At 40.2% G+C, this 15084-nt stretch overlaps 1 protein-coding gene across 3 annotated transcripts in view; it reads right to left on the bottom strand.

Annotated features, from left to right (window-relative positions):
• dgkb (diacylglycerol kinase, beta) overlaps window positions 1-15084 on the bottom strand; it is a 794652-nt gene that overhangs the window by 640712 nt on the left and 138856 nt on the right. For all 3 annotated transcript variants that reach the window (XM_087987111.1, XM_087987112.1, XM_087987113.1), the window contains exon 4: window positions 5350-5370. In XM_087987111.1, the coding sequence (XP_087843237.1) occupies window positions 5350-5370 (21 nt within the window). The remainder of the gene's footprint in view (window positions 1-5349; window positions 5371-15084) is intronic.

Below are 15084 nucleotides of genomic sequence, written 5' to 3'. Positions count from 1 at the left end.
TGTATTTTAATTCATACGTTCACAGAATTTCCTTTGTTCAACAAAATGGTCAAAATGAACATCAGACCATGGCAAAGTTAAAAATTACAAATTAGACATAATAACTGAATAAATATTTTAAAGACATTCAGTAGCTTTGTAGTGATATTTAATATTCGTCTATCGAGTATAGAGCAAGGTGAAACAAAGTCATGATTACACCAGAAAATGGTGGAACACTTCTAATGTTTGATTTCTCTCATCTTGAATTGCTCACAAAGAGAAAATGCTGGAAAATCAAAGGGTCAGTTAAACTCGAAACATCAGCTCTTTTCTCTCCTTACAGATGCTACCAGATCTGCTGAGATTTTCCAGCATTTTCTCTTTTGGTTTCAGATTCCAGCATCCGCAGTAATTTGCTTTTATCTTCTGAATTGCTCAATGACTGCCAACTTGGAGAAGGTCAGCCTGAGATTTAGGACGAGATTTAATTGAGGCAACAGGAAATGCCGGCAGGAGTCCTGCATCACTCGATTATTTGTTTTGATATATTATTGTCACGTGTACTTAAGTACAGTGAAAAGTTTTGTTTTGTATGCAGTACAGGCAGATCATAACATACAAAGATGCAAAGATCAAAAGATCATTGGGCAATTAAACAGAGCGAGGGATACAAAGTTATGGCTGCAAAGGTGCACAAAAAGCAAGATCAACATTAGATTTGAAATTTGAGAGGTTCGTTCAAAAATCTAATAACAGCGAGGAAGGAGCTGTTCTTGAACCTGGTATGTGCGTTTAAGCTTTTGTATCTTCTGTCTGATGGAAGAGGTTGGAAGAGAATATAAACCGGAATGGACGTGGTCTTTGATGATGCTGGTTGCCTTTCCATGGCAACAAGCAGTGTAGATAGAGTCAATGGATGGAAGGTATGCTTGGGTGATGGTCTGGGCTGTGTTTATCAACTTTCTGTTGGTCCTAACAGTCCGAGGCAGAGCAGTTGCTGTACCAAGCCATGATGCATCCACATAGTATGCTTTCTGTGGGGCATCTGTAAAAGTAGGTGAGGGTTCTTACACTGATTTTCTGTAGCCTCCCGAGAAAGAAGAGATGTTTGTTGTGCCTTCTTGAATATTGCATTTTCTAGTGGTCCTGAACAGATTGATGGTGATCGTCACTACTAGGAATTTGATGCTCTCAATCATCTCTACCTCAGCTCCACTGATGTCGATAGTGGCGTGCCTTCCTCCTTGCTAGGAAACACCTACAAAATTAACTGCCAATTCAGGCACTGTGGAACAGTCGGCCTTCCTCAGGAATCAACGTGATAAGTCTTAATAATTATCTTAATAAGCTACCTTGCTACCTTTAGGGATCTATGGACAAGCATCCGAAGATCTCTGTTCCTCTGAACCTTTAGTGGCATGCCATTCATCGAGTACTCCTTTATAATTTTATTTCTTCTAAAGTGCATCACCTCTCATGTATCTAGCTGTTAAACTCCACTCACTCCATTCACTCATCTGACAAACTTGTTTGTATCCTCCTGTAACCTAAAACCTTATTCTTTTCTGTCTCAACCACCGAGCCAATCATTGTGCCATCCCTCACCTCACATTCTCATCTGCATTGTTTATACATATTTCATTAACAATAAGGGACTTCCCCACTGATCCCTATGGTACTCCAATTTGGCACAGACCTCCAGTCACACAAACAACCTTCTACCACCAGTTTCTGTCTCCTGCCATTAAACCAATTTTAGATTAAACTTGCCAACGTATCCTGGATCCCATGTACTTTTATCTCCTGCAAGTTTCCCATATGGGAACTTTTCAAATGCGTTGCTGGAATCCATGCATCTGGTAAACCTACACTGCACTTTCCAAATTCAAGGTACCTTTCTTAAGTTGTCGTGTCCAGAACTGCTCGCACTACTCTGGCTTGGTTTAACCAGGGCTTGGAACAGCTTAAGCACAACATTGCACTCTGGTCTGCAAGCTAAGATCATCATTTCATTAGCCTTTTTGATCATTTTGTGTACTCAAATTATTTTAATCATCTATGTGTCTGGAACACTCTCACAACTCCCAAGGCTCTTTCCACCTCTACTGTTTCTCATTATGGAAAGGCTCCATCCATTTTAACTTCAAGATGTCAGATCTCATATTTGCTTGCATTAAAATGCATTTGCCACAGTTTTGCCATTCGCTTAGTCAGCCAATATCTCTTTGAAATTGCTATATCTATATAGCTTGCATTCACAATGCTGCCTACCTTCAGTGTCATCTGCAAATTGGGAACAGCAACTTTCTATGCTATGCTTTAAGGTATAAGTAAACCTGTGATACACTGAGTTTCCAAAACAGAGTTTTGCAGAATGCAACAACTTACAGCCTGATAATTACAGCACCAGCTCATTGCCTTAAACATTGTCAGCTAATTTCCTAATTTAGAAAAACAGAACTGAGTTTCATGGGCTTCAACTATAATCTCTTAATCTCTTATGAAGATCTTTAGCAAATATCTTCAGAGGTTCTTGTACATTTGTCCTTCTGGATGAATGATTGAAGGAACTTCTTCAGACCATATTTCCTCACCAAGCTGTTGTGCCTCAGAAACAACTGTCAACATTTGATAATGCCGAGTGAACAGACCGCTGGACCAAAGGATGTTGTGAACATTCCACACCTGGTCTTTTCTCTTTAAAGGGCACTTATTTTCTGAGCTTCATTTTCCACTTGAGTTTTGCATTCTCCTGCTCGATTCCATAAGGCTATAAGAAATAGGAAAACAAGTCGGCCACTTGACCTCTCCAGGCTGCTCCATCATTCAATAGGTTCTAATATTCTTTATTTCCACTTTCCTGCCCTTTCCCCATAGATTCTTGATGACTATGGGATCAAGGGTTCTCTCTCAGTCTTACATATACACAAGGAACCTACCCCTACTGTGGCAAAGAGTTTCAAAGACTCTCAACCCTCTAGAAGCAATTCCTCCTCATCTCGGTCTTAAATTAGTGCCGTTTATTCTGAGACAATGCACTCTCAGACTTGACTCTGCCATGAGGGGTAACATCCTCTCAGTATTTACCCTGTCAAGTCCATTAAGAATCCTTACTGTTTCAATGAAATCACCTCTCATTCCTCTAAACTTCAATGAGTAGAGTCGCATCCTACTTAACCTTTGTTCCTAAGACAACCTCTTCATATTGGATCCCTTAAATTAATACACTCGTCCAAGCTTGAGTCCTCACACCCTCGCTTTTTTAGTTTAAAGCCCCTCTCCACCTCCCTGGCTGCATGGTTTGAGAGAATAAGCCCCAACACAGTCCAGGTCAAGACTGTTCCAATGGTGGAGATCCTTCTTCCCTAGTATTAGTGCCAGTGCCCCATAAACCAGAACCCACTTCATCCATGCACCTTTTTGAGCCAGACATTCACTTCCCTAACATTATTCACCCTCTGCAAATTTGATGTAGCTCAGGCAGTAATCCAAAGTTTTAAAAACGTGATGGCTCTGCTTTCTAATTTAACATTAACTTCTTATACGCCCTCAGCAGAACCTCTGACCGCTCGAACTTCCCATTTGCACTGCAAGTCTTTCCACAGCCCAGAGTAGATAATCTGAACCCTGGCACCAGACAGGCAACACAGTCATTTGGACTCACTCTTTGTTACTGAGATCAGTGTGAATCCCTCTTTATTATGTCCCCTACCACTACTACACCCCTTCTTTCTGCCCCCCTCTTGATTGGCAGCTTCTACCACTGTGCCATAGCCAGTTTGCTCACCCACACTCCATCCCTCACTCTCAACCACACAAGCTGAGAACGGCCCCAGGTTCCTGCACTCCTGTCCTTTAGATCCACTTACCCGCCTCACTTACAGATATTCTTTTTGTCTCAGACCACTGAACACTTCAGAAAATGTTCCCACTTCTGAGGAGGCAAACTCTTACACTAACAAATAACTTACCCCCTTCCTTGATGTACCACATAGTGTAATTGTAAATTGCTAGTTAATTAAATTTATAATTAATGCAACCTACACCTCCTAAAATATTTTACAGCCTTGTGAATATCAGCACGGACACTTAAACAGATTGGCCAATGTTAAATGTTAACAGGCATGTTAGGACTAACCTATTCAAATAATGAAGCTTTGGAAAGCAGTAAATGAAATGAGATTAAATAGTAAAGTCACCATAGTCCTAACAGACTATAGGGCCATTTTCTCCTTAGCGAGAGATGACTTGTGATGGTTTAACCTGAGGGTCACTATGCCTCCGAAAAGGGGAGACATTAGATGGAGAGACCTTCAGGGCACTCTCAACAGGAGTACGATTTTAAGCTATGATGCTGGTATCACTCTGCATTACAAATCAGCCATTCAGCCAACTGAGCTAACTAGCTCCCACTGAAAGCTAATAGACCTTTACAAATCTATTAAATAGGCAAATCTGGTGGCCCGAAGGCCAACAAATAGCATGAAACAGTTGGATTGGGATTTCTGTATATCTTGCTTATCTGATTTATCTCTGAGCAATGCAGAGGTGACTAGTTCTCAATCCAAACAGTTGTTTTTGCAAAACTTTATAAAATTTGGAACATGTCGCCATTTCACATACACATCTTTACAGGACCCTCAGGTCTCTCATATTCTGTGCAGTTAGCTGCTTGACTCATCAAATATATACACCGACATAAGCAATTAAATCCTGTACAATGATTCGATATCATACCAGCATAAACAAACAAAAAAAACTAAATCCTAAGAAGTGTACAAAAACAACAGCACAATCTCTCCACTACCATCCCACCACCCCTTCCTAAAACAAAACATTATATCCTTTTCCAGTAGGTATTGACACTCAATTTTTCTTAAAATCACAGGTTGATATTTTCCTCTGGCAACAGAAATAGTAACTGTTATTCATGTGCAAGGCTCAACAATGGGTAAAGGCAGACCATTTAACTGTTAAGTGATTTGACAGCCAAGTTTAATCCCACTCATGCCCTATATTCACACGCATGCACAATTGCTCAAGATCCCTGGAAATCTAACAGAATAGAAAATCCTGCCAATTCTACCCTCCTGAATCTAAGACCACTAAAAGCAACGAAAATACTCTGAACACTGTCACTGCAGAGATCAATTAACTCAACACAAAGTAGAGATTGTATTTGGTGTTTGTGGTTCAGAAGCTCATTAGTAGATTTAATAAATCATCAGCAATCTAAGATCAAATTATTCCTCAACTTCATTCTGTGTAAAAATAGCCCAAATGCCCCTCATGTCTAAGTTAAACAGCAACTCATTCACTATTGTCTCATCACCAAATCCTGTACATTTTGAAATAAATGACACTTACTTGACTAAGAACATCCTGCTTCTGAGGAGTTGGGCAAGCAAAACAGAGAGAGAAAGTAAAACTAGATTAGCATTTACAGTAGTTAAACAGTTAGAAAAGCAGAGAACATAATACAAAGTGATAGCAAATTAACTTGCAGTAAATAATGTGAGGCATTGTTAGATGAGAGCTGTAATGGAAACTGTGACACAAAAATCACCAATGTCTGCTCAACAAATATATCTGTTACTGCACAAGAAGAATGACTTAAGTGCAGCTTTACACATGAGATTTTACCACTTTTAATCAGAGCAGTACAAAGAAATCCCTTGCAATCAAAACTCCAGATTAGCTGGTGTTGGCTATGGTTGATAAGGGCAAACTAATTCAGGAAAGCGATTACTTTATGACAACAGAATATCCAAGTCCTTCTCATAAATGGCCTAACAGTTGCCTGCAATTATCACATAATGTAAACATAAAGCATTTAAGTAATAATTTTTTTTTCTATTAGGCCCTATTCTAATTCCTCACCAAAAGTATTTCAGCTGTATAGATACAAAAAATAACTATGATTTAGTACATAGAATTCAGTCCATGAAAAAATAATGGTCTTGTTCAACCAACTCACTAAGTGCTTGTGTTAAATGATATCCTGAGAGATCTGGGTCATTGGGGTAGGAACTCCAGTCTTCAAAAACTTCCCCATAAGTTAATAGAGTTGTGAAGGAGAAAATTTAACATTTTCAAGGTGCAAAACACCACAGATTTAGAATTACAGAATTGTTACAATGTCAAGAGAGTCCATTTGGACAATCACATCTGCATGGTCTGTCCGAATGAACATGTCACTGAATGCCTTCTATCTGCCTTCAACCCTAAACCCTATACGCTGGTTGTCTAATTCTCTGCTGAATGCCTTGATTGAACCTGTTCCACAAATGTGCTCAGGTGCTACATTCCAGATTCTAAACAGTGGTGCCAAGAACTATGTACAGTACTCCAGGTGAGATATAGCTAGTGTTTTTACAAGCACAACATAACATCCTTGGTCTAATATTTTAGGACCCTATTAATAGAATACTGTGATTTTTTTTTTATTTACTGCTCTCCCAACCTGTCCTATTACCTTCAATGACTTATGCATGTATACTCAGTGTCTCATTTCCAATATACCACTACTTGAAACACTAAGAAGAAAGCCAGGAAGTGTACAATTATTTTCATCATAGCCTGGCATTACTCTGTTGCCAATAGCCACTGATACTACAGTACTTTTATCTCAGGTAAACTAAAGAAAGACTTACATTTATTTAACCCTAAAAATCTCAAATTACTTCTAAGTAAGTTAAGCATTCTTGCAGTATAGTCACTGATGTAATGTCAGAAAATAATGGCAGCCAATATGTGCACAGTAGTATTCACAAAGCAGCAAAATACTAACAATCAAATTGTTTTAGTGTTATTGTTTATTAAATAAACATTCTCCAGTCAACTAGAGAGAACTTCACACCGCTTTTTCTTTAAAGAAAAAACATGGTATGGGCCTTGAAAGTCCTCAGAGTCGGCAGGGAATTGTCTCTCATTTTAAATAAACTCACCTCAGACAATTCAGTATTCTTTCTATGCTGAGAACCTGGATCTGGGACCCACAACCTGCAAACTCTTGGTCAAAAAGTATAATCTTTCAGGAACAATATGGCAGGCAGGAAGAGGCCATTAGATTGTTACCATGACAGAGGCACATGCTCAATACTTGTTAACCCCATTCCAACCTTAGCCGTCGCCCTCTCAGGAGAGAATGACCCCCTCCCTCTCCGAACCCTTCACTCAATCCCATATCCCTTTTGCTGGAATCTGCCAGAGTCCAAGGTCAACCACTTCACGTGATTTTTGAAATTTTTGCCTCAAACAGGTTGCTTTACTTGATGCAATATGTATGTCATTTCCTGTAACACAGGAAACTGAGCGCAGACTCTGTGGCATTGAAAATCTGTTAATAATTAAAGAAAAGTATGACAAATGCTAGAGATCTGAAGTATAAATAAAATATGAGAGAGACACCCAGCAGTTTTAGCTGCAATTGTGGAGAGTGAAGGAACGGAACATTTTGACCTCGATTTGACACTTCCTCAAAACTCCAACATAGTTACAGCTGCAAATTATGGACTAATATGACATTCATGGCCTGACATTGAGTTTTTAGTCACAAGAAGGAGCACGCTTCTAATACCATGTCATGCTTCAGGCGATCCCAGGGTAAGGTGCAATCCGAGAACTTTATGCCCTCTGGTTGTAGGGGATGACATTATGAGCAACATCTCTTAAAGGCAATTGACATATTGACTGTTGGACACAACACAATTTCGCGAGCATTTTCCTCGGGAATTGTTGTAGACTCTGTGGAGGTCACAACTCAGTGGCATTGCTGGGACAAGAAAGCTGCCAACCCCCGGGTGGGGTGGGAGATGCAGAAGGAAATTGAAGTCCACCTGAAGACAACTAAAGTCCAGTGGTGGTGAGCTGCTCAGGTAGAGGCAGGCTCTCCTCTGACTTTTTTGGCAAAAGGTAGGGGTTGCTGTCATGGCCCTGGAGCGCTCTCAACCATCTTGCCAACAGTGTAAAATTCTGCCCTGTCGCTCACAGGCAGGATTGCCTCCACTATACTGCAACTGATTACCAATGAAGTGCAGTCATTCCAACCACCACAATATATATAAATGCCCACAGGCCAAGATATTGCCTATATAGCACTCATACACTTCGGAAAATTCTGAATTGTTGTTTCAAGTATTAGAGCTGAAATAGAAGAACAATCTTATTCCAAATTTATCAACTTGCAGAGGCAGTGAAGAAATGTGAAACAGTTGAGAAATATTTTAGCGAACAAAAAACTCCTACATAGTATGAGAACAAAAACAGCATTACTCAACAAATTGTTTCACACTAATCACACTCAATAATTCCTTTTTGTTATACGATTGTATGCATAATTTTCTTTCACACTGAACTTTTCTGGCCCTTCTCTAGTGTTATGAATAATTATAGTTCATCAAATTCAAAATGTTCAGGGCAGCAATATATACATTACCAAACTCTGAGGAAGACTGTGACTAGGAAGATTTAGTTTAGACATGGGACTGTGAACACACGCAACAGGATTAAGTAAAAATAGCTAAAGCCTCATTAAAAGTAAAGCTTAATGAAAAATAGAAACTCAGGTGATTGAACACTTCAGGGAAAGATCATTCATGTGGTGCTGAAATTACAGAAGGAAAGGTAGACTATGAAGAATCCATGTGAGAAGTGAAATAGGACAAACTTTCATTAACCACAACATGGTCCATGATTTTGGAGCGGGTAGATCCAGGGAAGGTCAGAAATTTCCTGAGTCCATTCTCCCCAAAACCAAGAAGCATCACTGAGAGATAAATTCAGCACACAGATCCGTTCCATTATTCTGTCCAATCTGGCAAGCAAATGGAACACAGGAACCTGTGTATATAGCTATTCCATCATTCTATTGCAATGGCAGAGTTAGAAATGAAAGAAAGCAAATTTTGTGCTCTGGATTCCAGTTGTAGGTAAAGCGTTGGAAAAGGTTATAAGAGATAGGATTTATCATCATCTAGAGAGGAATAAGTTGATTAGGGATAGCCAACACAGTTTTGTGAAGGGTTCGCCATGCCTCACAAACCTTATTAAGCTATTTGAGAAGGTAATCAAACAGGTGGATGAGGGTAAAGCCGTTGATGAAAAGTATATGGATTTCAGTAAGGTGTTTGATAAGATTCCCTACAGTAGGCTATTGCACACAATATGGAGGCATGGGGTTGAGGGTAATTTAGTGGTTTGGATCAGAAATTGGTGAGCTAAAAGAAGAGAGAGTGTGGTGGTTGATGGGAAAGGTTCATCCTGGAGTTCAGTTACTAGTGGTGTACCACAAGGATCTGTGTTGGGTCCACTGCTGTTTGTCAATTTTATAAATGACTTGGATGAGGGCAGAGAAGGATTGGTTAGTAAATTTGTGGATGCCACTAAGGTCGGTGGAGTTGTGGATAGTGCTGAAGGATGTTGCAGGTTGCAGAAAGACATAGATATGCTGCAGAGCTGGGCTGAAAGGTGGCAAATGAAGTTTAATTTGGAAATGTGTGAGGAGATTCACTTTGGAAGGAGTAACAGGAATAAAGAGTACTGGGCTAATGGTAAAATTCTTGGTACTGCAGATGAGCAGAGAGATTTTGGTGTCCATGTATATAGATCCCTCAAAGTTGCCACCCGGATTGATAGGGTTGTTAAGAAGGCATACATTGTGTTAGCTTTTATTGACAGAGAGATTGAGTTTTGGAGCCACGAGGTCATGCTGCAGCTGTACAAAACTCTGGTGCGGCTGCAGTTGGAGTATTGCATACAATTCGGGTCACCGCATTATAGGAAGGATGTGAAAACCTTGGAAAGGGTTCAGAGGAGATTTACTAGATGTTGTCAGGTATGGAGGGAAGGTCTTATGAGGAAAGACTGAGACTTGAGGCTGTCTTTGTTAGAGGGAAGAAGATTGAGAGGTGACTTAATTGAAACATATAAGATAGTTAGAGGGTTAGATAGGGTGGACAGTGAGAGCCTTTTTCCTTGGATGGTGATAGCTAGCATGAGGGGACATAGCTTTCAATTGAGGAGTGATAGATATAAGACAGATGTCAGAGGTAGTTTCTTTGCTCAGTATTAGGAGTGTGGAATGCACTGCTTGCACCAGTAGTAGACTCACCAAATTTAAGGGCATTTAAATGATCATTGCATAAACATATGGATGAAAATGGAATCATATAGGATAGATAGGTTTCAGATTGTTGCACCAATCTGTGGAATCATCGAGGGGCTGAAGGGCATGTACTGTGCCATAATGTTCTATGAGTCACAAGTCACATTAGAAACTCTCAAACCCGAGTAGACATCATCCCCAAATGGAGGGGCAGCTGAAGTTGACCCGATAAAAATCCATTAATTACATTCTTACAACCTCAAAACAGACTGACCATTGTTCTATTTAAATGGTCAGATCACACAACATTCTTTAAATAGGTGCATTGGTTATTCGAACCAAGATAACACAGCAATGTTCCAGGTAAATGGATTAGCTTTGATCAGTATCTTGTGAGAATATCAAAACTTCTTCTGGATTTGATCTATTTTACGGCATCTTTGAAAGACCAGCCATTACAACATGATTGTTCAATTCATCCAAAACTATATCATCCAAGGGTCTAGTGTGCTGAAATTTGATTGCCGAATTGGACAGAATGTTGTAGACTGTGAAAGAATTTTACCACAGGTTATATTTGGACACAAGAAAAATCCAGAAATGTGCTTAAATGTGGCTTGAATAAATTTACACTCTTCAGTTCATAAATCTTGCTGAACAGATGAGCCAAATCAGATACTTCCACATCACAACAAAAGAGATATGTGTTGCTGAAACCTTTGGGCCTGCATTCATCAGGACTAATTCAACAATGCCAAAGGGTGTGCTGGTGACAGTGAAGGTCTATTTCTGTCCTGGAAAATGGCAGAGGGATGAGCAGCCAGGAAGCACAAACTGAAGCAACAGTGTCATTGATCATAAATATGATAAAAGCCTGTAGCGTTGGCAGCAAGGTACTGGCATGGACAGAGGATTGACTAACTGGCAGAAGGCAGGGAGTAGAGATAAGGGGGTCTTTTTCAGGATGGCAGCTGGTGATTAGTGGAGTTCTACACCATTAACTTTCTACATTAACAATCTGGATGAAGGAACTGACGGCATGTTGCCAAGTTTTCAGATCGAACAAAAATAGGAGGAGGGATAGGTAATGTCGAGGAAGCAGAAGGCTGCAGAAGGACTTGGACAGGCTAGGAGAGTGGGCAAAGAAGTAACAGATGGAATACAATGTGGGAATGTGTGAGGTTATGCACTTTGGTAGGAAGAATAGAGGCCTGCTGAGATTTTCCAGCATTTTCTCTTTTGGTTTCAGATTCCAGCATCTGCAGTAATTTGTTTTTACTGGGTTCAGTTGGTAGTTAGAAAAGCAAATGCAATGTTAGCACTCATCTGACAGGACTAGAATACAATAGCAGGGATGTACTGCTGAGGCTGTATAAAGTTCTGGTCAGGCCACATTTGAAATGTTGAGAGCCATTTTACATTCCATATCTAATGGAGGATGTTCTGGCATTGGGAGATGGTCCAGAGACGGTTTATGTCAATGTGCCTGGAGATGAAGGGTTGTTAAGGACTCTGGGTTCTGTACTCAACGGAGTTTCGAAGGATGAGGGGGATCGGAGTGAAACTTACAGAATACGAAGACAACTGGACAGACTGGATGTGAAGGTGATGTTTCAAAGAGGAAGAAAGACTTGTGTTCATTCCCAGAAAGAAGAGATGACCCTTTAAATCTGGGATGAGGAGGAATATCTTCAGCCAGAGTAGGCATGCTATGCTTCAGTTACACAGAACATCAATGAGACCATATCTGGAGTACTGTGTACTGTACTTATCAAAATACTAATGGAAGAACATTAACACATTGGAAGCAATTCAGAGAAGGCTCAGGAGACTGATATCTAAAATGAGGGGGATTTCCTTCTGAGGAAAGGATAAACAGGCTCGCCCTACATCCTGTGGAGTTTAGAAGAGAAAGAGTGACTTAACTGAAAGACATAAGATTCTGAGGTGTCTTCACTGGGTGGTTTTTGAAAGGATGCTTCCCCTTGCAGTAGAATCCAGAACGAGGGTCACAGTATAAAAATAAGGGGGTGTCCGTTCAAGATGGAGGTGAGAAAAAATAAATTGTGAGAGAGTTTTGTCTCCTTGAAATTCTATTCCTCAATAGGCAATAGATGCAGCATTATTAAATACCTTTAAGCCAGAGGTAGATGGATTTTTGATTACCGATGGGATGAAAGATTATCGGATATGCCAAGTTGAGGTTAAAGTCAGATCAACCATAATTTTATTGAATGATGGAGGAGGCTTGAAAGGCCCAATGACCAAGTCTCCATCCTTGGTCATATATGTCATTGGAGAATGGAGGCCTTATGGGAAAGAGGCAGAGAAGGACTTTCCTCTACTAGATGTAAACCACAATGTTGATTCTATGTCCATATTGTGTCTCTTTTGTTTAATCTTCATTTTCCTTTATGTACGCAATGTCCAGGGGATGTCAGTGGAATAAAGAACCCCTGCTTCAGGATCACAGAGTTGTCCATCTGTTCAAATCTAATTTTAAACAGCAGCTTAAGAAGAGGGCTGAATGTTCACTCATTAGCAAATTGATTTGCCATGACCTTTGAGATATTTATGAGTGTTCACAATTTATCTGCAAAATTGGCTTATTTGATTTAAACTCTTACGTTTGGAAGTGCATTTAACAAGGATCAAATTGAGGCAGATATGAAGAAGGCCGAATGCAAAATGCACCTGCTGGCAGAAACTTCAGGTCAGAATTTCATCTACATGTTGTCGTTCAGCTGGCAAGGAATGGTACAGATAGCAAGCAGGGAGGAACCGAGAAGATTTAACACAATCAATCAGAACTGCAAACATATACAAAAGACTAAATGAATTATTAGAGCCAAGTGATGGGAATGAAAATCAGCTACTTCAGTCTGTGTACTGCTTCATTTTTCCAATTAGTTGTCAACTGAACAGAGTCAGAATAGATGTGGAGAATTGCTAGTCAATGGCATCAGGTAAATCTCCTTCTCTAATACCTTCAAGCTATTTCTGCAGCACTACAATAGCATGTAAATTCTCTGAGACGCTTGTTCAGTTCCTCTTGCATGACTTAAATCTTGCATTACAGAGGAGCAATGCACAGAGAGCATGCGAAAGCCAACTTTTAAAATCACTGTTATTCCTACTATGCTTGTTCACGCAAAATATCCAATGTTGACTAAAACAACTCTCTCCCAACTTCCTTGTGTCTGACTTAATTCTCCATGTGGCTGTGCACAAAAGTAGTTCTGTGTGTATATGTCAGTACCTTTTACTGTTTCAGATCTTAAATGTCCTGTTTTAGTTCACAGTCTCAGTCTGCGTCTGTCTCTTTAAGACAGCCTCTTAGCACAAAGTGGAGGTCCTTTCTGATTGGTTTGCTTCAGCCTTTGCCAGAATAGTAACAAACTTGACAACAACAATGTTAGTTAACATGAGCATTCTTTTACTGTTGCAGTATGTGCCTACAAGATTGGACTTGCAAAGAACTGCTGGTCCAGATAGCATTTATCTGAGGTTATTCAAAGAGATGGGAACTCTTATGTTCACTGATATCAATGATTATTCTGAAGGTCTGGAAGGAGACTCATGTTCTATCCATATTCAGAAAGAGAAACAAGTCAGAACTGAGACATTAGAAATGTATGCCTTCAAAATGTCTGATATTCATGAGTAATAAGGGTCTTGAAAAATGGGTTTTACCAACTCAGTGAAAATCAACCCTATATTTATTCTCTTATTACAGATCCATCCCTTTGCTTTTCATGTATTCCAATTGCTTTTCTGCAGTCTTGGTTTCCAGTAATCATGCTGGTGTAATCTTCATTTGATCACCGCCTCCTTCTTTTACTTAACAGAAGACAAAGTACATGTAAAACCCACACAGAATGACAATTACAGCCCATGCTTTTAAACTTTACACTTCCAGCCTTTCCAAAACAATGTTTTTGATTTTGAACATAATTGTGGATTTTCAGACTGAGCATGAGTGGAAACAGAAATGTGCAATCGTTATCAAATTCCTTCTCAAACAAGAGAAGAAGTGCTGTGCATGAAAATGTTGGCATATTGGGTGCAACTTTGGTACCCATGACTTTTCTATGTGCCTGGATGAAAAACTGGTTGTCAAAGATGAAGACGTTGCGATCGAGGATAAAACAGATGAGTTCTAGGACAGTGCTCAGAGATTGGTGTTCAGTACTGAGGCTGTTGCCGCGATGCCATCATTGTGGGGGGTGCTGGTGTAGAGTACTGAAACGTCCATTGTGACGTGGAATGTTCCCATTTGATTGGTCTGTGGGTGCTGAGTTTCTGTAAGAAATCCGTAGTGTTGCGACTGAAGCTGAGGATCCCCTGTACAATGGGTTCAAGAGGCCTTCAACATAGCCAGAGAAGTTCTCACACAGGGTCCCACACACCTCTACTGCTCACCTTTAAACAACCACCAAACCTCAAACAGATCATTGATCGTAGCAAACTGCCCGGCTTTCAGGACAACTCCATATAACCCTGTCACAATAGGCACTGCAAGTCGTGTCAGAGTGTGGACTTGGATACCACCAGTATGCATGGGGACACCTCCCACCATGTACATGGCAGGTACTCATGCAACTCAGCCAATGTTGTCTATCTCATATGCTGCAGGCAAGGATGCACTGAGGCATGGTACATTGGAGAAACCGAGCAGAGGCTACGGCATTGGATGAATGGGCACCGCACAATCTTCTCTCTTCCTTCCTCTTGGCTGTTTCCAACTTGCTTCTGCTTGTTGATTGCTTTTGACTTACTTGATTTTCTTATGGCTATTCTTAGATCAATGGTTTACGATTTCTATGAAGTTTACACTTTGCAAATGTCTGTTCCATCACTAATGAGAACGCAGGACCTAGAAACCAAGCTTTGAAGACTATAAACATGAAACATACATACCAGCTATGCCACCAGTCAGAGAACTAACACTAAACTCCAGTCAATCCAGTGAGGAAACATGGACTTTCCAGCCTGTG

This window comes from Chiloscyllium plagiosum, unplaced genomic scaffold (genome assembly GCF_037043375.1).
Source record: "Chiloscyllium plagiosum isolate Xiang-an unplaced genomic scaffold, Cpla_swu_hap1 HiC_scaffold_5, whole genome shotgun sequence".
NCBI classification, from domain to species: Eukaryota; Metazoa; Chordata; class Chondrichthyes; order Orectolobiformes; family Hemiscylliidae; genus Chiloscyllium; species Chiloscyllium plagiosum.
Note: the sequence above shows the minus strand (reverse complement) of the source record. Positions and strands in the feature narration are given on the sequence as shown.